Source organism: Netta rufina, assembly GCF_964035555.1.
Source record: "Netta rufina genome assembly, chromosome: 15".
NCBI lineage: Eukaryota > Metazoa > Chordata > Aves > Anseriformes > Anatidae > Netta > Netta rufina.
This window is the reverse complement of record NC_140138.1, coordinates 13315462-13341254: the sequence shown is the minus strand read 5'-3', so window position 1 is coordinate 13341254 and position 25793 is coordinate 13315462. Positions and strand designations below refer to the sequence as shown.

General features: G+C 45.5%; 3 protein-coding genes across 4 annotated transcripts in view; 2 read left to right on the top strand and 1 right to left on the bottom strand.

The window, feature by feature from the left end:
* Positions 1-640: 640 nt before the first annotated feature.
* NUDT1 (nudix hydrolase 1) lies at positions 641-5059 on the bottom strand. 2 transcript variants are annotated; one of them, XM_084296278.1, is made up of 4 exons: positions 4922-5059; positions 4358-4530; positions 1311-1456; positions 641-1092 (listed from the first exon to the last, which is right to left on the bottom strand). In XM_084296278.1, exons 2-4 carry the CDS (start codon positions 4507-4509, stop codon positions 920-922), a joined length of 471 nt encoding a protein of 156 aa, XP_084152404.1. In that variant the 5' UTR covers positions 4510-4530; positions 4922-5059; the 3' UTR covers positions 641-919. The 2 variants fall into 2 exon arrangements, with proteins under 2 accessions (XP_084152404.1, XP_084152405.1); XM_084296279.1 differs by having other exon boundaries at positions 4358-4533; positions 4922-4950.
* Positions 5060-5151: 92 nt separating this feature from the next.
* Positions 5152-7808, top strand: MRM2 (mitochondrial rRNA methyltransferase 2). The gene is made up of 3 exons (XM_084296277.1): positions 5152-5284; positions 6045-6334; positions 7031-7808. The coding sequence occupies exons 1-3, from the start codon at positions 5265-5267 to the stop codon at positions 7453-7455; spliced, it is 735 nt and encodes a 244-aa protein (XP_084152403.1). The 5' UTR covers positions 5152-5264; the 3' UTR covers positions 7456-7808.
* An 873-nt stretch (positions 7809-8681) lies between these two features.
* Positions 8682-25793, top strand: part of MAD1L1 (mitotic arrest deficient 1 like 1) — a 354917-nt gene continuing 337805 nt past the window's right edge. Inside the window, exons 1-8 of the mRNA XM_084296309.1 lie at positions 8682-8720; positions 10109-10262; positions 18018-18158; positions 19877-20056; positions 21297-21421; positions 22098-22179; positions 23407-23537; positions 24814-24928. Of these exons, the coding sequence (XP_084152435.1) occupies positions 10113-10262; positions 18018-18158; positions 19877-20056; positions 21297-21421; positions 22098-22179; positions 23407-23537; positions 24814-24928 (924 nt within the window). The 5' untranslated portion in view covers positions 8682-8720; positions 10109-10112. The remainder of the gene's footprint in view (positions 8721-10108; positions 10263-18017; positions 18159-19876; positions 20057-21296; positions 21422-22097; positions 22180-23406; positions 23538-24813; positions 24929-25793) is intronic.

The following is a 25793-nucleotide window of genomic DNA, read 5'->3' as shown; positions in this document are numbered from 1 at the left end:
AAAAGACCTTGTATAAAGTTACATATGTGATGTGTTATTTCTAGCAGTTTGATGCATCTTTCACTCCCCACCATGCAGAGCTGGGCCAAACAGGTCACCTGCTGCTGGCACGTGGCAGAGGCTGCAGCCCTGGGTGACTGCACTGTGTGACATGGACTTGCTGGAACCTGGGTGGGATTTTGTCCAGATCATTTTTACCTGTCAGTACAAAATGCTTGAAACAGCTAAGCTCACAGTGGAAAGTCCAAGTGAAACCAGGGCTCAAACAGTGCAATACATCTGCTTCAGACTTTTTGTTTTCTTAACTCCTATAATCTTATGCTGTCTTCAGCAGGGGAATCCTGAAAGGATCACTACCTAAACTTTTCAAAGGGTTTTCACAGCACTGATAAAATGTTACCTTCTCCCATGAACTAATGCTACATTGGGAACTATCTAGGAACGGGCACAGAGAATATACTTGACAGATTCTGCTTAGTCTGAGAAACAGTCCACTTAAGAGTTTCTGTGAAAGGAAGCCAATTCCTGAAAGGCCCTTAAACAGTCTAGAAATTAGCCAGATGTTCATAATAGGAAAACAAATTATTTTACTGAAAAATATTTTTAATCTTTTAAAAAAGAGTTACAGCCATGATGGAAAAGCCTACCACATTAACCACCTGAGAAACAAGGGTTAACTGCACGTTCTTCAGAGTTGTCATCAAGTAACCACTAAACCATACTACAGCCAGGGACTTCACAGCATGGAAAGTCTCCTTACATCTATATCTGCTTTAAGAAATGCCCTTACTTTCTTTACTTCCCAGTGACCCGGCAGATAAATCTCTGCTGGGGAGCTGAGAAAGGAGACCCCTGTAAGTACTCATGGCGTTCTAGCTCACTGCAGGCATCGTGTGGGATGAATGCGTCTGTTTTCTTCTTAAATTTCCTCCACTTCTTCCAGGGTGTGCTCCAGGATAGTGTCTTGTCCTTGGAACTTAAAGTAGCCACGAAACTTCTTTTTCTGAAGCAGCAAGGGAAACCAATAGGTATCATCTGGCCACATCTGACTGAATGGCACCTCATCCAGCTGAAACCACTGAGGCCGCATTTCTGGTGGGAGAAAACAACTTGGCATGAAATTGTGTCTTGCTTTTTTTGCTGCCTGGAGTTTTGACTGTCTGTCAAACAAACAGCTTCTGTTTACAGCCCGGCTGCCTCCCTTCTCAAAAGAAATTCTGTGTGAATACTTCTGCATTTATTTATGAGCAATACTGTCTCAAAGGAGAATGCCCATGCTTCTCCTCCACTAGAGGAGAGGTAGCACCTACCATCACTTTCTTTTGGCTCGCCATTAAAATGATCTGCCCGGAAGACGTGAACTTCCAGGAGTTCAGGGCTGCCTACAAATTCAAATGTGATCTGGCCCATCTTCTGCAAGGTGTCCACCGTCAGTCCACTCTCTTCCTTGAGTTCCCTGTATGTGAAACAGACTTGACATCAAAACAAGCAGTGGGAGAACAAAAAAGCAGTTACTGCCTTTACATGCACATTCAAAACACCCAAAGTGAATTAAAGGTGAAAACTGTACCTGCAGCAAAGCAGAGTTCTGGCTTACGTTACGATATTAAGACTAGTACCAGAGTGGGGCAGTGTCAGACTGGCTTATGAGTGACTACGAGGCTCCAGATGCTGGTAGGAAGTAATCTGTGTCAGAGGGGGAAGATTCACAAAAACAGATTTGTGTAATTTACACCCCTTGCCATGGGCTGATCTTTCCCAAGATCTGTTAAAAAAAGGGCTAACTCGTATGTGCTAAGACTGTAGCTGGATGTGGCTTAAAAACTCTGAAATAGGCTTTATTTAGACAAGCAGAAGGCTTAGCCTACAAGCTAAGGCTTTTAGAACTGTGGGGACACAAGTAAGCACTATTAGAACATCTGTGCTTGCCACAAACTCGGCTACTTCTGAGGCAAAATGAAGCCCAAGTACTAACACGCACTATGTAATGTTATTTGCACATGGCACATCAGGAATAGCATCTCCCAGTCAGATGCCATATAGAAACACAAAGCAATTGTATAAAATTTCCATTTCTGCTCCTTGGAAATACACTTAGCGTAAGAGAGAGGCTACAAGGCAAGACTTCTAAGGGCACTCTGAGAGACTTGCTGAACAGCTGCTTTCAGTGCATCACCACGTGTGGCTACTTGAAGCACATCAAATTATTTGCTCTGTTTATGCTACACGTTCAGGGCTTTTCCTTTTAAAAACAAAACTTGCCTTTAAGAAAGCATAGCTTTATGTTAGTCATGATTATTCTAGTGTACAAAAATAAGGAATACTTTGCAACGCTACTTCAGTTAAGGTTAATAATTAATCTAGTTGTGTGTTTGGCAGTGACTTAACAATTCACAAGATAATGGAAGTTATCTTAAAGGCTCCAGCTGTCTTTAGCATTAATTTCTTGGATTCTATCCATCAAAATTATATTCTAGTCTAATACCTTAACTAGTTTTAGTTGATCTTCCTGGGAAACCATGCCTAGAATAGAGGTAGTTTTCCAGCAAGAAAGCTAAAAGCCTAATTTTATGGACTGCAATAATTGAACAATGAGCACAACATTACTGTGATTTTCTAAGCTATTTATCTGTGAGCTGTTTGGCTCTGTAGATAGTAAATGGAAAAGTTAGAGGTAGCAAACTGGAAATAATGAACTGGCTAAATGTTCCCCTTACAGGATGGGACGCTGAAGAGCTGTGGGTGCCCAGGTACTTGGAACGTGCTATACCCAGTGGAGTACAGAATTCTTACAGGATTAATGTAACGTTCATGTTTCAGCTTCATATTTAACAATTTGGGCAACCTGAGACACACGGGGAACTGCAGCCTAATACCTCAAATTGTGATAAGGAGCAGAGCCTGTACAAAGAAGTTTTACTTGAGCTGCACCCAAGCTTCCCCCTGCGCCTGGCAGCACGTTTGTGTAGTTCCCAGCCAGCAATGAGGGCTGTGCACCCAGCCAGGCCTGGCTCTGGAATCTGTTTCCTCTTCAGCTGACTTTGATGGGAATCGGCCGTGTAATTCTGCAATAAACTCGAGCTGTGAGGAGAGGGCTGCAGATTGGACCATGCCACAGTCCATGCTGGCAGGCGCTGTTTGTACTGTGGCACGTTGCACTGAGATCACTGGCACTTTTACCATGTAGTGCGTTGTACGGGTTAAAGTTCCAGTTTCTAACTCCAAGTTGGCACAGATTAACAGGCATGTAGGAAGTCAATCAATAAATTAATCAGATCATTTTACATCGTATGTGGCGGCAATGTAAATGAACAAAGATCTGCTTTAAGTAATGGGACCGATCTCCCACCCTCCACACAGAAATGACAAATTCTATGAAATGTCACAATGTAAGCATCCGGTACGTTAACCTAGTGCTCTGCTGAGCACGTATCTGCACGAAGGCCTCTCCTGCCCCCTTGATTAGCTCACCACAGAACCCAAGCAGTTGTGCTGGCACAGCTGAAGCGAATGTTTCAAGCAAAAAGCTGGTGGTATCTGTGGAGCACACTGACATTAAACTTCCTGCAGGTGCGAGGTAAGCTTGGCCATGCATCAGAGAGTGAGGAGGTGGCAAAGTGTGGCTTTTTATCTATGACATTCATGTGAAGAACAAGGTGCACCATAATTTTTGGAAGAGTTCAGTGATTCGACTGATCTATTTCTTCATTACAATGACTAAACAGAAGAAAGTCCTGCAATGAACCACTGCTAATAGCTTCAGAAATGGTGCCATATCTCAGGAACAATGGAATTCAATTCCCTAACTCAACATTAGGCATTTAAAATGCCTCTATGCAGTTAAGCAATAAATTTTCACTGTGCTGTTCATGAGGCATCTCCAAATTAAGTTGCTAATATTTTGTCACTACGTTTTCACATGGCATGAAAAACACTACTGGAATTTAGCATCTATACAGCATCTTTAAAACATAAGCATTACGCTACTATAAATTGTAATTCTGCTGTATAGTCAAAAATAAACTAAGCACCTTTATGAACAGAGCCTCTGCTTGCAGACTAAGTCTCAGTTTAGGTAGAGTCCATAGGACGAATGGGAGGGAGGACGCTCAGTAACTTCCAGTTACTCACGGACTAGAAGTTAAAAGATTTACAGGTGATGGCCAACGGGGAGCCATCCCGTTCCTTTGTACATCTCCTGTGGAGTGTTTTATTTTCTGCTCAGAGGTAGTTCGTGATTGCCCTGGCTGATGACAAGGGCATTATGGATCAGCTGAGCCACAGCAACCCCACCAAAAGCCGCCCAATGCCTTCAAGTCCAACACCCTCACATCCCTCTCCCAGGGTTGGGTCTTACCTGTGAGCAGCCTCCTCGATGCTCTCTCCTGTCTGCACCTTTCCTCCGAAACCGTTCCAGAGCCCGGCTCCAAACCCACGTTTCTTCATGCCCAGGAGGATGCGAGATGGTTGCACCACCAGGACGAGGGTGAAGAGGTTGCGTGTAGACATGGCTCCTGTGCGAGGCAGGGTCTGCTGAGGAGAGTGCTGAGACTGAGCACCTCTCAGAGGAGAGGCCAGGACTTGAAGCCCAGACCCTGTAGGAAGCCCCCCACCACCCAGGTCCCTTTCCCAAATCCCAGGGCCCCCCGCGCTGCCCCAAAAACTGCTCTGTGGCGCTCCCCGTTAACCTTTGGTCCCTCACCCTCCCAACACCCCCCTAAACACTTTCACTTCCCCAAGCACCCCCTCCCCAACCCTTCCACTTCCCCAAAAACTCGCCCCCACACCTCTCCCTCCCCAAATTGTCTCCACACCTCCTCCCCACCCCTTTGTCCCCGCACCTCTCCGTCCCCAACCCCTCGTCCCCTCAGCGTCCCTACCGCAACCCCCGACTTCCCCTACACCCAGATCCCCTCCGGACCTCTCCGATGGGCTCCCAATGGCGATGTCCCGCTCACCACAACCTCGGCTCCGCTCTTCCCGCGCCGCTGAGGCTCCAGCACCGCCCTCGGCACCGCCCCGGAGCGGGGCAGGGCCGGGGCCCGGCGGCCGCCATGTCGCGGCGCTGAGGGGAGGGTCCGGGGGCGGTGTGGCTGAGGCGAGGCGCAGGGGTGGCCCCGCTGTGGGGGTGCCGACCCTCCTCTGCCCCGGGAGGTGCAGGGTTTGGCTCGGAGCCTTGGGTTTTCGTCACTGGAAATGCAGGAGGGGAGGTTTTGAAGGTGGAACGTGCCCCCGGCCGGCCGGCGTCCAGCGGCGTGTGCGGGATGAGGGCGGGCGTTGCGAGGTGGAGGCACGGGGCTGGGACAGGGCAGGGCCGGGCTGGGTGTCAGGGTCTGCACCCAGAGGTGTCGGGCGCTGGGGCAGGCTCGCCAGGGACGTGGTCAGAGCACCGAGCGTTAGGTCAGGGCGCTCAGACACATGGGCTGATTCTGGCGTGGTGCTGTGTGGAGCCAGGGGTTGGGCTCCGTGAGCCCTGTGGGATGTGCTGTGGTTCTGTTGGGCTGCTTGTGTAATCACCACAGCTCCCCTTCGCCTTAAAATGGTGGGTGCTTGGCTTTAAAAGGCTGTCACGGAAAGGGAAAGCAGCCCTTAGATGCTCGGGCACCCCTCATTGCCCTAAAACATCCCTCAGGGCTTGTGGGGAGTGTGGGTTGGTGAAGTCGTACCCCGGCTCCCACAAAGGCCCCTGCATACGTGGAGGTTGCCGACCCCATGGGACGGCCGATTAACTTGTTCACAGCATCGGGTGGCCACAAGTCTTGGACACAAATGCCTGAGCAGAACTGAAGCACTCTTTAGGGATGGGATCTCTTTTTCCTCTGTGTTTAGAGAGAACCAGTGAGGTCTTGATCCAAACTGTGGCTCTTCTCATTGTATTTGGAGCAGGTAAATGAAGATGCCAAGTATACCCAAAATGTTGAGGGTTTTAGTGAGCTTGGTGATAAATAGGAGGAACTGTAGTCAATATAAGAACTAATGAGTATGTGTTTCAGAAGGCTTTAGTAACCATGCACTAATTGATTGTCACCTTTCTTCTTGGGCAGCTGTCAGCGTTTGGCGAGCCTTCATCTGCACTGCAGGTGTCTGCACACCACGGTGGGGTTCCTAAAGAAGAAAACTGCAACAGAGAACTGGTGGCTGGAGCGGCATTTGAAGGATCCCTTTGTCAGAGCAACGAAACAGCAGAACTACCGTTGTCGGAGTGCCTTCAAGTTACTGGAGATCGATGACAAGTTCCATATTCTCCGACCAGGACTCTCTGTTCTAGACTGTGGGGCAGCACCAGGTGCTTGGAGTCAGGTTGCTGTAGAGAGTGTCAACGCCTTAGGTACCGGTAAGTGCATGTTTTTGGCAGTCAAGATGGGGTTATACTCGCCTTGGAGTGTGTGAGGAAACTCAGCTGTGAGGTGGTGGAGTGGGCAAACACCAGAGTCACAGATAGAAGTGTGAAGGTGTGTGCTGGTGTCATGGTAAAGAACAGTAAATCTTCATGTGGTCTGCAGAAGTTATCTTTGTGAAGTAAGAATTTACCATGAGGTGTTACTATAGATGTAAATAAGTCTTCTAATTAACTGTGATGGGGAGAAGAGCCCTCATCCAGTTTGGAAATTCCTGTGGCTTCCAATAGGTTATGTGGCTTTTCTGAATTTTTATCTCCCTTCTTGAAAAATGGTAGCAACGTAAGGTTTGCGTGTTTTAAGCCATTAATGTTTATAATGCAAAGTATGATCATCTGTACTATTGTCTGGGATTTAGATTGACATCTGTGGAAAAAAAATAGAAAAAAAAAAACACAATAAAGTATCCCTTGCTTATCCAAAATAACTCATGTTTAAAGTTATAAATGGATTAGCTGAGAGCAGACCATTCATCACGATGCATGTAGCCGGCTGGTTGTGGAAGGAGAGGAAAATCATTTGTGGCAGGAAATAAGTTTTTGTTTATCAAATATTGTGGAGCTCATGTATCTGAAAGTTGTTTTCAACCATTTTAATAAGGATTCAGTGTGTCATTCATTCTTGTCATCTAGATCCTTCTGCCCCCACTGGCTTTGTCCTTGGAGTTGACCTCATGCGGATTTCCCCGCTGGAAGGAGCTGTCTTCCTGCCAGAGGCTGACATTACAGACCCAAACACGCTGAGGGCAATCCAGAGCCTGCTTCCTGCAGGGAAGGTGGACGCTATCTTGAGCGACATGGCACCTAATGCAACAGGCATTAAAGACCTGGACCATCAGAAGTTGATCAGTTTATGTTTAGGCCTTGTGAATCTGGCACAAAGTATTTTAAAGCCTAAAGGAACGCTGCTGTGTAAGTTCTGGGATGGACACGAGTCCCGTGTTCTTCAAAACAGACTGAAGGAGCAGTTCCGGGAGGTGAAAACTTTAAAGCCTCAGGCCAGCCGGAAGGACTCTTCTGAATCTTATTTCTTGGCAAGACTGTACAAAGGGAAATGAAAGCGGAGAAATGCAGATTATCAAACAGGTGATCAGACACTGATGGGAAATCTGAATTTGGCAGGTGTTGAAAGAAAAATCCCAGCATTAAGAACCCCAGCTTGAGCTGTTACGTTGTTGAGAACAACCTGGGAAAATCTGCCACAATCCTCAGGAAGTACATCGTGCTTTTCAAATAGAGAAAGAAAACCAGGGAGGTGCCCCACTGAGTTTATCCTCTAATTACACATGCAGAGACGTCCAATCTTGCTTCTCACCTGCGGAGAAAAGGGTTGGCAACAGGGAGGAACAATCTGAAAGGCAACCTCTGGGGCTGGAACAATGGAAATGAAAATAAAACAGTGATTATACGAGTTTTAATGTGTGCTTGAAAATCATTGCAGTACTAACGCTGTCGTATTGGAGACTAACCATAAAGGTGGTTGTCAGGAGGAGAGGGAATGGCAAGGGGGAGTTTGAGTCAATTTATTTCCTCTTCATCTTTCTTAAAAGCTGATGAAATTTATTAGCACACGCAATAACATGCAGCATTCTCGTGCATGTCAGACTGTGTTGGCATGTAGGATCCCTAATGCAGGCATTCCCGATGTGTGGCGCTGGCTGTGGGCTGTTCAGCTGGGTGGCTTTGCTGCGTTTGCTGAAGACAAGGGTTATATTTAGAAATTGCTGCCTCATTGTGCTCCTAAATCCAGTAAGTGACAGCAGGGCAGGGTCTCATAGCTGAGAAAATAAATTTCCCCGTGTTTTCAGTAACGTTTTACAGCTGCCCAGCGGTGTTCATTAGGTAAAGCGACAGGATTTTCTTGAATCCCAGACAGGCGCAATTACTGATAGGATTGTGCTTGAATCGCTCAATTCTGTTTGCAAAAATAAACTTAGCCACTGTCTACCTGGCAGTGACAACTTCTTAATTAAACAGCGCTTTTATCTGTGGTGTGGGTCATGAGGGGATGGTAGCACTGCCTGTTTGTAGGCTTCCAGATCTTTCTCTTTATAAACAGACCGCTTTGAACGGCTTAGTTATGCTAATAATATTAATAAGTAACGTTAATCAAACGTGCAATTGGGAAAAACTCGTGAAAATCTGCGTTTAGAGCTTTTTTTTTTCGGGTCGCCGCGGCTGGCGTTACGGTAGCGCCTCAGGCTGCGCGCCTCGTCCCGTCAGTACGGCGGCGCGGGCCGCTGGCCTCGCGAGAGCTGGCGCCGAGTTCCCGTGAGATCGCGGCGGCCGGGCGAGGAGGGAGATCCAAGCGGGGCAGGCGGCGGTGAGTGGCGGGTGGGGGGGGTGCGCGCGTTCGGCTGCGCTCGGCCGGGCTCGGGTGGACTCGGCCGCGTTCGGCTGGGTTCGGCCGGGCTCGGCTGGGTTCGGCCGGGCTCGGCTGGGTTCGGCCGGGCTCGGCTGGGTTCGGCCGCGTCCGGCCGCGCTCGGGGCCCCCCTCACGGCGCTGTGGGGGGGGGGGCGGGGGGCTCATGGCGGGGCCCCGCTGCCCCTCGGCCGCCTCGGGGCTCCGTGAGGGGCAGCCCCCGAGGTGCCCCCCTGTCCGCGGGTGCTCTGCTGTGGAGCGCTGGGCTGTGGAAATAAAATGAAATGAAGTAAAAGAGGTGTTGTGCAGCGAGGGGATGAGAGTTCTGGTTTTATTGCTGCTTTTCTTGTTTTTTTCCTGAGTGTTTTCAGAGCGGGTCTGCTGGAAGCCAATCACCTGTTGGCGGTGGCCTCGTGTCTCTGTGCTGTGCTCGCTTCAAATAAACATTTTATTTGGGGTTTGGGCTGATTTGTCCCTAATGTGCTCCTGTTACACCACATCTCCGTGCTGATAGGAACCCAACGAGTAACCACTGTGTTGCTCTCAGGAGCACCTGAGCCTGAAAATCAGCCCTGAGCCTGGTCCTGGGGCACAGCTTCAGGGCCCAGAACCTTCTGGGCTTTGGGGGGCTTCGGGTGCCTGCAGGGGTTCACTTAGAGCCTCCTGAGGAAACCTCCCCAGCATCTTCGGCCTCCGTGCTTGATTTATCTTTGGTCTTTCAGTGTTACTCCAAATCTGAAGGAGGAATGGCAAATATTTGTATGAGAACGAGGATTTACTGACAGAAGTGATGTGTGAAATGGGGAAGACTTGCTGCCGGTTAGGTACCAAAGTGCTTTTTGGAAACCAGAACCAGGTTGTGTACATGGTGGAGCCTGCTGTTCGCTTGGAATTAGTTCTCTTCCTGCCCTTAAGATGTTTGGAAGAAGAGTAACGAGTCCTGTTTGTGTTACGTGCTGCAGACCTTCTTGTCCTGCAATGGTAACTCATATTACCAAATCTACCTTCACGAGAAAAGAAAAGAGAATTCAGTTCTGCGCAACTTAAGACAGCTTTTATACCGTTGTTAACAGGCAGAGATTCAGGGGGAAGCTTATTTAAATGAAAGTAAGCTCTTTTGTGTATACCGTTAGGGGCAGAACAAACTGTTTTGCATCGGTTTCTCATCTTGGAGGTCTACAACTTCAGCCTTAGTTGGATATTAGTTTCTGGTTCGAGTTGGTCCCAGCAGTGACCAGCGGATTGGGTTCTGAACGCGGTAAATCAGAATATCTTGCATTTAGTGATACTTCAGGGCAGCAATGTATTTTCTTTTATTTTTTTGCTGACAACTTTCTGTGTGTTTCCAGAGCCATGGAGAACTTGGACGATAACACCACTGTCATCTCCACCCTGAGATCCTTCAACAACTTCATTTCACAGCGTATAGAGGGGATGTCTGGGCAGGCTACACCAGGATCGTCTCAGAACTCCTTGCAGATGCAGTACCAGCAGAGGGTGCAGGTGAGGTGTCCTTAGTTTGCTGGTGCCTGCAGTATTGCTTCAGCACGGTTGTATACTCCTTCAGGTTTTAAGCATCAGAGTTGGTTTCATTGAGATCTGACCATTCTTCCTAAAATTGCTGCTCATGCATGCTCAGGAACAGAAGTTTGTTTTTGTGAATATCCTAGAATCTTTAACTTCTCTTTGAAACGTCAGACTTGTACATATTTCTGCCCTGTAAAAAAAAAAAAAAAAAGGGGTCCTTTGATTTTTTTTCCCAGCAATTATGTCTGCATACCAGTTTGGAAAATTAAACTGTAGCTTGTTTTCTTATTGCAAAATAAAATATGTGTGTGTCCTGGTTTCAGTTAGCACAGAATTAATTTTCTTCCTAGTAGCTGGTGGAATGCTGTGTTTTGGCTTAGAATGAGAAGAGTGCTGATAACACCCCGATGCTTTAATTGTTGCAGAGCAGTGCTTATACTAAGCCAAGGACATCTCAGCCTTTGCTCTGTCCTGCCAACGGGCAGGCTGGGGGGTGCAGTAAGAGCTGGGAGGGGACAGACCCAGGACAGGTGACCCAAACTAGCCAAAGGGGTATTCCATACCATCTGACGTCATGCTAAACAATATATAGGGGTGGCTAGCCGGGGGGAGGGGGCCGGACTGCTCGGGGTTAGGCTGGGCATCGGTCAGCGGGTGGTGAGCAATTGCATTGTGCATCACTTGTTTGTACATACTATTATTACTTTCGTATTATCCCCATTGTATCATCATTATTATTATTGTTATTATTATTTTTGTTATTTTTTTTCCTGTCTTATTAAACTGTCTTTATCTCAACTCACGGGCTTCACTTTCCATTTCTCTCCCCCGTCCCAGAGAGGGAGGGGGGAGGGTGAGCGAACGGCTGCGTGGTGTTTAGCTGCTGGTCGGGTTAAACCACGACAGTCTTTTTGGCGCCCAACGTGGGGCCCGAAAGGTTGAGATAACGGCAGATCTGATCAGAGTGTGTTAAACTAAAATTGGTGTAAGGATTAGACCTGCTTAATAGTCACTTGTCATGATGCTGATTGCTTTAATCACAACTCTGCTGCGCCTGTTTTCCAAATTGAGTATTATAGTACATTATTTTCCGTATTTGCTCTCTGTAGTGTTGTTTCTCCTCTCCGGGCCCTGGTTTCAGACCATTATGGTACTAAGTGTTATAGCAATGGCTTATGAGACGATAAGATATCTGGTCATGACTCTAACTTGGTATTTATACTCAGTAACATCGTGGACTCTGTACTTTGGAAACAGCATCTTGGGAACTATTAGCAATTATACCTATTGTTTTTCTCCATTAGAGAGTCAATCTGTGGAGGGGAAAGGGGAGGATATTTTTCCTTACTTGCTTACTCTCCCTTTCTCCTTCACCACCCCTGTATCCTCCTGGGTCACTCTGCCTTCCTCCTTCACCACCCTCTTATCCCCTGAGCTTGTCACAATAGCTCTCCAAGATATTGAATATTTCTGGAATACTCAGAATACCATAGTCTTGTTGTTCTGCCTCATGAATGCACTTCAGATTCTGCTTAAAGTTAAACAACTACTTATGAAGCTCATCCGGAGATCTGCCCGGAGGCAGTATAGTTGTGGGTGGCAGGGAGTATGGGTGGATATGGGCAGGCATCTAGAGCAGTTGGCACCCCCAGTGTGTTGGAAATTCACCCCTGAACAATGGCAAAATCCTCAAAAACTGGCAGAATGCTTGAAAAAAAGGTGTAATGATTCTGGCAGTTCCAAAGTAACACAAATCATTGTAACGTGCTGGGGCCTGGCTCATGCCTATCGAGCTGCCATTGATACTGCTGTCAACTTAGTGACAGACCCTGCGGCCACTCCAAACCCTGTGACAGATCCAACGGCCACTGTGACCCCTACGGTGGATTCTGCAGCCGCTCCAGTCCCAGCTCCTGCAGCCGCTCCAGTCCCAGCTCCTGCAGCCGCTCCAGTCCCAGCTCCTGCAGCTGCTCCAGTCCCAGTTCCTGCAGTCGCTCCAGTTCCAGCTCCGGCCGCTACTCCAGTCCCAGTTCCTGCAACTGCTCCAGCTCCAGCTCCTGAAGCCGCTCCAGCTCCAGCTCCTGCAGCTGCTCCAGTCCCAGTTCCTGCAGTCGCTCCAGTTCCAGCTCCGGCCGCTACTCCAGTCCCAGTTCCTGCAACTGCTCCAGTCCCAGCTTCTGAAGCCGCTCCAGCTCCAGCTCCTGAAGCCGCTCCAGCTCCAGCTCCTACTGCTGCTCCAGTCCCAGCTCCTGCAACTGCTCCAGCTCCAGCTCCAGCTCCTGTAGCCGCTACAGCTCCGGTTCCTGCAACTGCTCCAGCTCCTGTAGCCGCTCCGGCTCCTGTGGCCGTGTCAGAGAAGCGAGCTGTAGCAGTGCAAGTTGACCCTGCAGAGGGCATTCCAACCCCTGTGGCAGACCCTGTAACAAAGTCAGAGAAACGAGCAGTAGCAGTGCAAGCTGCCCCTGTAGAGAAGGTGAAAATATGGTACAGAAATTCAAGTCGTTTAGAACGCAGAGAGTCTTCTGCCAATCCAGGTAAGGCTTCTGCCAAAACTAAGTATAGAGATGACGAAGATGATGACGACGCTGGGCCGTCAAGGATTCAGGAGGAGGAAGATGAGGATGCCGAAAGAGCAACAGTAACTACCCGAAGCCTAAACGAGCGCGAGCTACGAGATGTGCGAAAAGATTTTGGTCGCTGTATAGGTGAGCAGCTTGTCACCTGGCTGCTCCGGTGCTGGGACTCTGGAGCCAATTGTGTGGAATTAGACGGCAGGGAAGCCAAGCGGCTGGGATCCCTTGCTCGAGACGCCGGCATTGACAAAGCAATTGCAGATGGAGCACGACCCACCAGCCTCTGGAGGCGTCTCCTCTCAGCTGTGAGGGAAAGGTATCCCTTCAAGGAAGATATTTTATGTCTACCAGGCAAGTGGACCACTATGGAGAAGGGAATCCAGTACCTGAGGGAATTAGCCGTACGGGAAGTGATTTATGAGGATCCAGACCTCAATCAAACATCCACAGATCCAGATGAAGTCAAGTGTACACGACCCATGTGGCGGAAGTTTGTACGGAGTGCACCATCATCATATGCCAGCTCATTGGCAATAATGGCCTGGAAAGAGGATGAGGAACCCACAGTGGGTGAAGCGGCTAAACAACTCCGGCAGTACGAAGAAAGTCTCTCCTCTTCCTTACAGGCCTGCGTCTCAGCTGTGGAGAAACTTTCTGAAAAGGTTCACCAACTTGAAGAGAATCTATTGTCCTCCCCACCTGAACCAACCAGTGCCCACCGACCAAAGGAGAACACTTGGGAGAAACTTTCTGAAAAGGTTCACCAACTTGAAGAGAGATTATTCTCCTTCGCACCTGTACAAAGCAGTGTCTCAGCTGTCAGGGGTAGGCGTTCACCCACACAAGGAAGACGATATGGTGGGTACTCACCCCGTGCCACCCTGTGGTTTTACTTACGAGACCATGGAGAGGACATGAGAAAGTGGGATGGAAAATCTACCGCGACCCTAGAGGCACGGGTACGTGAGTTGCAAAAGAAAACAATCAGGAAAAAGGGATTCTCCGAAAAGTTTGCTGCTCCAACTTCCAGCAGACAGTCCTTCAAACACAGAAACGAGGAAGATTCTGACCAGGATTAGGGGGGCCCTGCCTCCAGCCAGGGGGAGGAAAGGGACAATCGAGTTTATTGGACTGTGTGGATTCGATGGCCTGGCACATCACGCGCACAGAAGTATAAGGCTTTAGTAGACACCGGTGCACAATGTACTATAATGCCATCGAGCTATAAAGGACCAGAGCCCATCTATATTTGTGGAGTGACAGGGGGATCTCAGCAGTTGACTGTATTGGAGGCTGAAGTGAGTCTGACTGGGAATGAGTGGGAAAAGCACCGCATTGTGACTGGTCCGGATGCTCCATGTATCCTTGGCATAGACTATCTTAGAAGAGGATACTGCAAGGACCCAAAAGGGTTCCGGTGGGCTTTTGGTATTGCTGCCTTAGAGACAGAGGGCATTAAACAATTATCTACCTTGCCTGGTCTCTCAGAGGACCCCTCTGTTGTGGGGTTGCTGAGGGTCGAAGAACAGCAAGTGCCAATTGCTACCACAACTGTGCACCGGCGGCAATATCGCACCAACCGAGACTCCCTGATTCCCATCCATAAGCTAATTCGTCAATTGGAGAGCCAAGGAGTGATCAGCAAGACTCATTCACCTTTCAATAGTCCCATATGGCCAGTGCGAAAGTCTAATGGCGAGTGGAGACTAACAGTGGACTATCGCGGCTTGAACGAAGTCACGCCACCACTGAGTGCTGCAGTGCCGGACATGCTGGAACTTCAGTATGAACTTGAATCGAAGGCAGCCAAGTGGTACGCCACAATTGATATCGCTAATGCATTTTTCTCCATCCCTCTAGCAGCAGAGTGCAGACCACAATTTGCCTTCACTTGGAGGGGAGTCCAATATACTTGGAATAGGCTGCCCCAGGGGTGGAAACACAGCCCTACCATTTGCCATGGGCTGATCCAGTCTGCACTAGAGCAGGGGGAAGCTCCTGAACACCTGCAGTACATCGATGACATTATTGTGTGGGGTGACACAGCAGAGGAAGTTTTCGAGAAAGGGAAGAAAATAGTCCAAATCCTTCTGAAAGCCGGTTTTGCCATAAAACAAAATAAAGTCAAAGGACCTGCACGGGAGATCCAGTTTTTAGGAATAAAATGGCAAGATGGACGTCGTCAAATCCCAATGGATGTGATCAACAAAATAACAGCTATGTCTCCACCAACTAACAAAAAAGAAACACAGACTTTCCTAGGTGTTGTGGGGTTTTGGAGAATGCACATCCCAAATTACAGTCTGATTGTAAACCCACTCTACCAAGTAACTCGCAAGAAGAATGAGTTTGAATGGGGCCCTGAACAACGACAAGCCTTTGAACAAATCAAGCAGGAAATAGTCCATGCAGTAGCCCTTGGGCCAGTTCGAACAGGACCAGATGTAAAGAATGTGCTCTACACTGCAGCCGGGGAGAACGGCCCCACCTGGAGCCTCTGGCAGAAAGAACCTGGGGAAACTCGAGGTCGGCCTCTGGGGTTTTGGAGTCGGGGATACAGAGGATCTGAGGCCCGCTATACTCCAACTGAAAAGGAGATATTGGCAGCATATGAAGGAGTTCGATCTGCTTCGGAGGTGGTCGGTACTGAAGCGCAGCTCCTCCTAGCACCCCGATTACCGGTACTAGGCTGGATGTTCAAGGGAAGGGTCCCCTCTACGCATCATGCAACTGATGCTACATGGAGCAAGTGGGTTGCACTGATTACTCAGCGGGCTCGAATAGGAAACCCCAGTCGCCCAGGAATATTGGAAGTGATCATGGACTGGCCAGAAGGCAAATACTTTGGGATATCATCAGAGGAGGAGGTGGGTCGTGCTGAAGAAGCCCCACTGTACAACCAGTTGCCAGAGAATGAAAAGAAATATGCCCTGTTCACTGATGGGTCCTGTCGTATTGTGGGGAAGCATCGGAGATGGAAGGCTGCTGTATGGAGTCCTACGCGACGAGTTGCAGAAGCTGCTGAGGGAGAAGGTGAATCGAGTCAGTTTGCAGAAGTGAAAGCCATTCAGCTGGCTTTAGACATTGCTGAACGAGAAAAATGGCCAGTTCTCTATCTCTACACCGATTCATGGATGGTAGCAAATGCCCTGTGGGGATGGTTACAGCAATGGAAGCAAAACAACTGGCAGCGTAGGGGCAAACCTATCTGGGCTGCTGCATTGTGGCAAGATATTGCTGCTCGGGTAGAGAACCTGGCTGTGAAAGTACGCCACGTAGATGCTCATGTGCCCAAGAATCGGGCTACTGAAGAACATCAAAACAACCAGCAGGTGGATCAGGCTGCTAAGATTGAAGTAGCTCAGGTGGACCTGGATTGGCAGCATAAAGGTGAATTATTTATAGCCCGATGGGCCCATGACACCTCAGGCCATCAAGGTAGAGATGCAACATACAGATGGGCTCGTGATCGAGGGGTGGACTTGACCATGGACGCTATAGCACAGGTTATTCATGACTGTGAAACATGTGCTGCAATCAAGCAAGCCAAACGGTCAAAGCCTCTTTGGTATGGAGGACGATGGCTGAAATATAAATATGGAGAGGCCTGGCAGATTGATTACATCACACTCCCTCAAACTCGCAATGGCAAGCGCCACGTACTTACAATGGTGGAAGCAACCACCGGATGGCTGGAAACATATCCTGTGCCTCATGCTACCGCCCGGAACACCATCCTGGGCCTTGAAAAGCAAGTCCTATGGCGACATGGCACCCCAGAAAGAATAGAATCAGATAATGGGACTCACTTCCGAAACAACCTTATAGACACTTGGGCCAAAGAACATGGTATTGAATGGGTGTATCACATCCCCTATCATGCACCAGCCTCCGGGAAAGTTGAACGATACAATGGCCTGTTAAAGACTACCTTGAAAGCAATGGGCGCTGGGACGTTCAAAAACTGGGATACGCATTTGGCAAAGGCCACCTGGTTAGTCAATACTAGGGGATCTACCAACCGAGCTGGACCTGCCCAATCAAACCTGTTACGTACTGTAGATGGGGATAAAGTTCCTGTAGTGCATGTAAAAAATATGCTGGGTAAAACAGTCTGGGCTACTCCTGCCTCAGGAAAAGGCAAACCTATTCGTGGAATTGTTTTCGCTCAGGGACCTGGATATACTTGGTGGGTGATGCAAAAGAACGGAGAGGTCCGGTGTGTACCTCAAGGAGATTTAATACTGGGTGAGAATAGCCCATGAACTGAATTGCACCATGTTAAATAGTATATTATACTGTATGTTATCACTACCATGATTACTATAGGTGACTAATTAGAATGTATGGAAAAGAGGGTAACCTGAGCATGACATAAATGGTATGGAATAAGGGGTGGATAGATGTCCTGGTTTCAGTTAGCACAGAATTAATTTTCTTCCTAGTAGCTGGTGGAATGCTGTGTTTTGGCTTAGAATGAGAAGAGTGCTGATAACACCCCGATGCTTTAATTGTTGCAGAGCAGTGCTTATACTAAGCCAAGGACATCTCAGCCTTTGCTCTGTCCTGCCAACGGGCAGGCTGGGGGGTGCAGTAAGAGCTGGGAGGGGACAGACCCAGGACAGGTGACCCAAACTAGCCAAAGGGGTATTCCATACCATCTGACGTCATGCTAAACAATATATAGGGGTGGCTAGCCGGGGGGAGGGGGCCGGACTGCTCGGGGTTAGGCTGGGCATCGGTCAGCGGGTGGTGAGCAATTGCATTGTGCATCACTTGTTTGTACATACTATTATTACTTTCGTATTATCCCCATTGTATCATCATTATTATTATTGTTATTATTATTTTTGTTATTTTTTTTCCTGTCTTATTAAACTGTCTTTATCTCAACTCACGGGCTTCACTTTCCATTTCTCTCCCCCGTCCCAGAGAGGGAGGGGGGAGGGTGAGCGAACGGCTGCGTGGTGTTTAGCTGCTGGTCGGGTTAAACCACGACAGTGTGAAAAGACAAGGACCACAAATGTGATGATAGTTTCCTTGTAAATTGTAAAACAATGTGCAGTTATCAGCTGAATAGTATAGGGTAGGAGATAACAACGTTATCGCAGTGCTCTTAATGGTGCGTACTGTCCCTTTTCACATATGCACTGGGCAGTTGGAAGAACAAGCTGGGCGGATCCACTCCAAATCCCAACTCCTGCAGGTGGAACGAGAGAAGATGCAGATGGAGCTTAGCCACAAACGAGCTCGCATTGAGCTGGAGAAAGCAGCTAATACCAATGCCAGAAACTATGAGGTAAGGATGACAGATGACACAGGCCTGAGTCAGAACACACGTAGTGCATCTGTGTTGGTGTTTCAGTTTGGATCAGGGAAATGCTTCTGACCGTTCTCACGTGCTGTGCTTTGGTTTGCCGTGCTGTGTCTCACAGTATGCATACTAGGCTCTTTTTGGAGGAAACTAAAGTGAAAGATGCAGTCCAGGAGCAAGCATAGTGCACCCCAGCTGCTAATGGACACCCAGTCTACAGAGCAAGAGTTGAGCTAATCTGTGGTAAATGCTCCTGCAAAGAAAATGGTGTTGGTGTCAAGTTCCTAGCACCGTTTCTTTGCTCTGCAGACCACTTTGCAGTGCATTGCACTACTTGCTAAAGTAGACAAGGCCAGTGTGAACGTCAGACCATGTTTGATCCTTGAGCTGTCTGATGATCTCATCACTAGGTTCTGTTAACTTAGCATTGAAGTTGTCGTGGGTAGCAGTAACAAAAGGGATTTGTTACTTGTTCCTCCCAGAAGTATTTAAGCATTTTTCTCCCAGATGAATTTAAACCTCTGCTGGCACAATTGCAAGCATTTAGATTGTGTGGCTGTAATTAACTGGAATGACAGCAATGCCAACCGTGCACTGTCACACAAGAGAGCTTGCATTGATCCCTGAGCTCTTCTTTGTTTCCAGTTTTATATTTGCTTAACTCTGTCACTGAAATAAGCAGTAGAGTGGTGGGTTCTGTAGGATTTTAAAGGCCTTGTATGCAGCTGATTAATTATTATTTAAAAAACAAAAAAACCCACAAAACTCCCTTTTTAAAAATAATTTAAAAGGGTGTTGGGTGACAGGTTTAGTGTGTAACTGTGAAATAGCAGGTCAGTGACTAAAGTTCTTGTTCTTGTCTGAAGTCGGGTGATTTAGGATTAAGCCCTGAAGAGTTCAAACCAGAATCGAGCTGAGTCAGTCACTGAAACCCTTGCAATACTAGTACAAAAAAGGGAGCAGCACTAATCCAGTACTGTGGTAATTACCCTGCTCAAATGCTGTGTTTTTTGAGTCATGTGGATATTGGTTTTAGGAACCTCACGTCGCTTTGTGTAATCCTTGCTTACTATGTAAATCTGCGTCTTGATTTGCTTTGATTAGGAAAGCAATTTACTACACATTTTTAAATAAGTGGTAATCAATTTGTGGTAGGACTAAACTGAAAAGCTATATGAAAGGTTGTCAGTGCAAAAATACTGGTTGTATTAATTGGTAATACTGTGCATTGAAACCTGTTTGCTTTTCTGTTAAATAGCCTCATACAGTTTCCAGAAGTTGCAGAGGGAAGTTTGTCCTATTAACCCAACCATTGAATTCTGAGATTCTTCAAATAAACTTGCTCTGTGTGGGTCAGTTTTAAATTGGGTTACCAAATGTTTTCATCTTTCATATGCCGTAGAGTGTGCAGTGGAGTCTGTGAGGCCCTGTCTGTGTTCTGATACTCAAGCCTCTAAAAGGCTGCAGAACACTTTCTATTTTCTATCTCTGTTGCCCTGGGTAATTCCTTGACATGGAGTTGCTGGTGGTAAGATTTTGACCTTGCTAGTGGAGGTGTTAAAAGCTATGGTCTGAGTAACATTGCTTCATGATGGTGCCATGGTGACCACAGTAATGAGGAGCAGAGACAAGGGAAGCAGAAAGGGCTTCACCTTTGTGCTACTTTCTTCTTATGTCTCTTTTTATATTTTTTTCTTTGCAAGCGAGAGGCTGACCGTAACCAGGAGCTGCTCACACGCATAAAGCAGTATCAGGAAAGGGAAACAGAAGCTGAAAATAAACTGAAAGAGCAAATGGAGATGAACAAATCCTATAAGAAGAGCATGGAGACAATGAGTAAGAAGTTGCAAGAGAAGGAGAGCAAATTAGCTGAAGCTAATGAAGTAAGAACGGAGTCGTTTTCTAATCTGTTCATAGCTTCAGGTGACTTTGCAGTTCTTGTGAACTGAAAATGGCCTTTTTGGTTTAAAAAAAAAAAAAAGTGTAGGGCAAGATGCTGCATCTGGGTTTAGAAGCCAGGTTACAGGACGTTGAACAACGAACACAGGAAACAATGGAGGAGATGGTAAGATGGGAGGTGTTCAGGGAGGTAGGAGGAACTGCAGGGTGGATGAGACCAAAGTCACACACAGGGTGTTTCCAAACACATACCCACGTGTTTCACTGTAATATGAATGCTTGGATAATAATTTCAGTTCTTTTGGATTTTGGGTGAACAGACCATCTTTTCAACCCTCAGCCTTTTCAGATGTCCTTATAGTTAAGTTCAGCTGGTTTGTTTGTAACTTTCTGTTTTGATTTTTCTACACCAGCTGTGGATCAATAACTACTAAGTCCTTAAGCCTTCCTCTTGCTTAGGTGTCACAGGAAATATGTTCAGGTGCTTTATCCCATCGATAATGTTTAGCACAGCAGTTATCAGTGATAAAAACAGAGAGACAATGACAGCATGTGAGAGAAACTAAATGCATGTAAGAAATGTGTGAAGCAGTTCTATTTCTATTTTTTATTTCCATATCTGTCAGTATGAAGATAAATCCTGCGTGTCTCTCTGTCTAGAAAGAACCTTGTGTTTGTCAGGTTTTGAGTTTTTTTCACTTTTTTTCTGTTAAAGGGAGCTAAGTAATGACTATTTGAAACAAATCTCTGCCTGACTTTTTCTTTGGAGTTTAGAATTAAATTTTAAAGGGCATTGGCTTTAGATTTCTAAGGAAAGCATAATAATCTGTTATTTGGCCGAGGCAAACCCAGACATTTTCCATTTTGAAACCCAGAAAAAAATGTTTGGAATGTTTGTGGGATAATTTTTAGATTTAATGTGTATCGTTGTATATTGACATCTTTTAGCTTTAAAGCTCGATATTTCTCATGCCAGTTTGAGGTCACCTGCCTATTAGGTAATGGGAATAATGATTTGGGTACAGATGAAAGCAACTAAATTTTTTTTTCTTGCCTTTGTTTTGAGGTGAACTTGAAGGTCTGAAGGTTTTGCAAGAATCTGGGATTGTGTCTAAAACCAGTTTGTGCTCTTTAGTTGGAGTAGTGACTTCTGTGTATTACCATTCATAATCTCCAGCTTGGAGACTCATAGGCTTTCTGTTTATTTTCTTTCCACTGATGCAGACAATCACTATATTAAAAGGGAAAATATCTGAGCTACAAAGGAATATAATGAATCAAGAGATGCAGATGACAAGCCAAGACTCTCAGAAGCAAGAGCTGATGGAACAGCTGGATGTTCAACATAAGTAAGCAGGGGCTGAATAACTGTAGGGAGAAAAAGGCAAACGGAACTTCAGCCTTGTGCAGATGTTGTCACTCAGAAAACTTTCTACAGTGTTTGATTTCCCCTCTTCAAAGGGGTTCTTTGATCTGGATGTGCAGGTTATAACTGTTGCTTGAAACTAGCTCTGAGGAGCAATTTATTAGTACCTTGAGGAGGAAAATACTCAAGCTTAAAATCTGTCTCAGTTATGTCTCATGTTCATACGGGAGAGTTAACAGAAGGCAGGTGGGTGGGAAAGGCTAATCTGAGTTTTATAGACTGAACGGAACAAAAATGTCAAGCCATAAATCTCAGTTGAGGGGTACTTGAAAGGTACGAGTGTTTTTCCTTGCTTTCCTTGTTTTTACTTCTTATTTACTGTGAGTGTATATTTGTTGGTTTCAGAATGAAGGTGACTTGATTAGTATTTTAAAAATATTTTTCAAGATGCATCATTTCAGTAAAAATGTATCTTTTCTCCTCTGAATTAGAGGAAGATGGTGTGAGTATGAAGCAGCGTGAGATAATATTACATAATAGTGCCATATACTTTGTTAGTGGTGGTTGGAAATGTTTGTGCAGCTGATACTTCTGCATGTGGCTTATTTCTGGTACATAATTCCTGGGTGCTGACTGTCTCTTGTGTCTACATCTCATAGAAAATGGCAAGAAGCTAATCAACAAATCCAGACATTGCAAGCAAGCCAGTCCCTACTGGCAGAATATGAACAGAAAATTAAGGTAAGGAAATTGTGGCCTATATAAATCTTCAGTTTTTATTTTCTTCAATGTAAGAACAAAACAATTTTTTTTTTTTTTTTTTTAAAAAAAAGCCTATTGCAGAAATAAAAGGTTAGTTTGTCATGTAAGAATCTGATCTGGTGGCCTGCAAGAACTGAGATAGGGCTAATTGTAGAGATTGGATTTAGCCAAATATGATACTTTTCACCTTTGTTGTATCATTTCTTTGGGGAAGAAAAACCAAGAAAACAGCACACTTATGCTTTCTCTGAAGAGAGCATATCCTTATGCAGTATTCTGTCTGGATGAATGGTTTGTTTGATCTTGAGACCAGGGCATTATTATTCTAAAGCATTTTTTTTTTTATAATGATGGGGGATGAACCTAAGCAGCTATGGTTAGTTTCTGCTTCCCAGAAAATCCTTCCTCTGGAGCTGGGCTTAGCTCTCTTAAAAATTGCAATTGCTTGCAAAGCTTTTAAAGATGTAGTGACTTACATATAAGTGCAGAGATGTTTTATGTCCTTTCAAATTAGCATGTAGGTTGGTGGGAGTGTCTTTGCCACTTGCTTTTTATCTTCCTGGGAGAGGCAGATGTAGAGAGTTACTCTGCTTTGAACAGATGCTGATTATGGCATTGCCTGTGGTTGCTGTAAAGCAAAGCTATACTGAAAGACAATCTCATTTCTGATTTTTGTGATTGCAAGAGGAGACTTCCTGCTGTAGGCAGAACCATGGGAAGGAAAGGTGGGGAAACAAGGTGTCAGACTACATTACTGCTCTAAATAAATGTTGTTTCTCCCCATCCAAAAAAAAAATCTTTACCATAATTATAAAATGTGCATTTATGTTTCTTTTAATTCCTAGTACTTCAAGGCCATCCAAGTGCCCATCTTTACGCTTAATTAATGGAGGGATAGAAGACAAGAAAATCAGGGATTTAGCTTCGTCAGTAGAAGGGCATTTTATTGATTTTATTAGGATTACTTTTTCCTTAGGAATTTAGAGTTAACAGAAAAGTGTAGAGGAGAGGCCAGCCAAGGTGTTACAGTTGTAACAAGTGTGTGTCATCCCTGCTTTGAGCTATGGATTGGATTAGGTGACCAACTGAGGTCCATTCTAACTTTGTTCATCAAGTCATTGATTAAAGTTTAAAAAGCACAGCAGAGATGTAGTCCTTAAGGGTTCCAAGTTAATCATTGCTGTCCTCTTGTCATCTGTTTTCCAGGACCTGGAACAGAAGTTCTCCCAGCAGGAGCATGATGCTGTAATTGTCAAGAACATGAAGGTAGAATTGGCCCGTTTCCCCAAAATGGAACGTGAATTGCGTCAACTTAGAGAAGAAAATGCCTACTTCAGGTGAAAGAAGGGTTCAGTTGTTGAGAGGGTTATCTTCTGTCCTTCTGTAGCTTTGACAATTGCACTATATGCACTTTGAAATCCCTTTCTTAGGCTTACATGGTTTACAGTGTGGCACGATGCTATACTTCCACATGGGAAACTTCAGAAGGAAGTTTAAATGTTTCATGTAAATACTGCATATCAATTGAGCAGTGCTGTGATGGTTACTAGGTGAGAGGTTTTAACAAGATCTGGGCAATCTTCCTGAACACAGCAAAAACCTCACAGAACAAATATTGATCATTTTGGGTGGTGGTATCTATGTGTAATAACACCATTCAGTGTTTAAAGATAGTGATGAACTCTGTACAGGTTTGGGAAAGAAATACTTGTAGAAAGAAGACAGCTTTACATTTCTGTAATAGCTTCTACTGCTTAGTTTTGTTACCACTGTTTTAAAGACCTCTTGTTCTAGCATAATGTTTGGGAAGTTGTTTAAATTCCTTAAACACTTTGATATAGCCCCTGATAGAGCAGACTGTTTCTGGGTTTCTAAAGTGGTAATTACTTTAAAAAATGAAGTTTATATGTACTATGAAATAAACATAAAACTTTTTTTTTAAAATTGAACTTTCTTTCCATCTTTAGGTACATTTAGAAAAAAAATCTAAATTACATGATTGTCTGATCTTTCCAGCTTTTTCTTATGCTAAAATTAAGGAGTCTCCCTTGACTTTGTTCTTGTTAGTGTTTCATTATCATTTTTGTTTATTGTGGACTCTTTTCTCATTCTTGTTTTCGTGCACAAAATCATGGTATGAACAATGTAGAGGTCTATTTATAAACTGTTTATCTCACAGTTGCACACCTCTATTAAGGTAAAAGCAAGCAGTCTCAATACTGGCTCAGCCATCACACAGTATAAAAAAACCTGAGTGTGTACCGCTTGCTGTGTTCCAACCCTGCATTCAGCCCAACTGAAGATCAGAGTTGGGAGTCTTGCTAGCTTTCATGCTGTTTTGCCAATCAGTAAAGCTGACACAAAGCTTCAGGTTGTTTGGACATAATTAGGATGGTGCTTATACTGAAAAAATCCAGTTCACTAAAGCTGCTTTTTTTTTTTTTTGTAGCAACAGCTTTGCAGTGAAGGCTATAGATACGAGTCAGTTAAATGTCATAATGTCTGCACACTGTCATATGAATGATTCCATTGTAATTACATGTGTATTTGCAGGTTTGTGAGAGCAAATGGAATTGCATGGTTTTCAATTGTTGTTTTGTATTTTCACCACAGGGAGATGAAAGAAAACAATGGATTGCTTAAAGAGGAGGTAGAAGGTCTTCAGAGAAAACTGGAACGCTATGAGAAAGTCCAAGCGCAGCTAGTGACTGTTGAATTGGAAAATGAGGTGAGGAGCTAGGAATGTTTGGATGAGCAGAACGGCATTTCCTTTGTTGCCTGTCCTTCCTGTCTCCTAGGCTCATCCTGTGTTGTCTTGGTTCAGATGTGTGTTGTAAGTGGTGAGTTCAAGCCAGGCATTCCCAAAGTTAAATGTCAACATGAGGGAAGCTATGACAGTGAAGGAGAAAAAGGCAAAAGGAAGTCTGCTGCTGAGCCGAAGGTTATCTGAAATGAACGTCTCGTTGTATTGTCTTTTTTTTTTTGCCTTGTTTTCTTCTGCTGGAAATGCCCCTTCTTTTCCCCTCTCCTTTCTTTATTAAGTTCCACTGAAACCTGGTGTTACTGAGCATGCATGTAGTAAGAACCTTGATACCCAATTGCATTGCTGCCAAAGGCCAGAATGTAGTCTCAGATGACTATAATTGTCTTGTCTCCATCCCACCATATATCAAACATATAAGCCAAGAGATCAACCTAAATGTATAAACATAATGATTTTACAGACTATGCTGGTGTCTGATTGGTTTTAGATAGCATGATCTGGTACTGACTGAAAATAAGGAAGCTATAGGAAAAATGGGAAGAGAAGTGGACAGTTTAATTTGGCTGCTGAAGTATCAATTTTGAGGTTGAAACTTGTTTTCTTCCTCTCTACAAACAGTCTAGTCTACCAAGGTCTGGTACAGTGGTAGTAGCTCATAGAGCTGGATAACAGAGAGAGCTGAAGCATAGGGTAGGTTCCATGTGGCACAAAGTGTTGGTGACTAAGAAAATGACTGAGGGCAGGAGAATAACAACCCAGGTGTGCTAGATTAGAAGATACTGAAATCCATGGGTGGAAAACATTGAGTTTGAATGAGAATTATGAGAAA

Excerpts from the sequence above, each read along its gene's own strand:
- NUDT1 (XM_084296278.1), bottom strand. The coding sequence starts at position 4,509 with ATGTCTACACGCAACCTCTTCACCCTCGTCCTGGTGGTGCAACCATCT. Across the intron at positions 1,457-4,357 it reads ATCGAGGAGGCTGCTCACAG|GGAACTCAAGGAAGAGAGTG; the intron begins GTAAGACCCAAC and ends TTTCACATACAG. Across the intron at positions 1,093-1,310 it reads CGAGCCAAAAGAAAGTGATG|AAATGCGGCCTCAGTGGTTT; the intron begins GTAGGTGCTACC and ends TTCTCCCACCAG.
- MRM2 (XM_084296277.1), top strand. The coding sequence starts at position 5,265 with ATGAGGGCGGGCGTTGCGAG. Across the intron at positions 5,285-6,044 it reads ATGAGGGCGGGCGTTGCGAG|CTGTCAGCGTTTGGCGAGCC; the intron begins GTGGAGGCACGG and ends CTTCTTGGGCAG. Across the intron at positions 6,335-7,030 it reads TGTCAACGCCTTAGGTACCG|ATCCTTCTGCCCCCACTGGC; the intron begins GTAAGTGCATGT and ends CTTGTCATCTAG.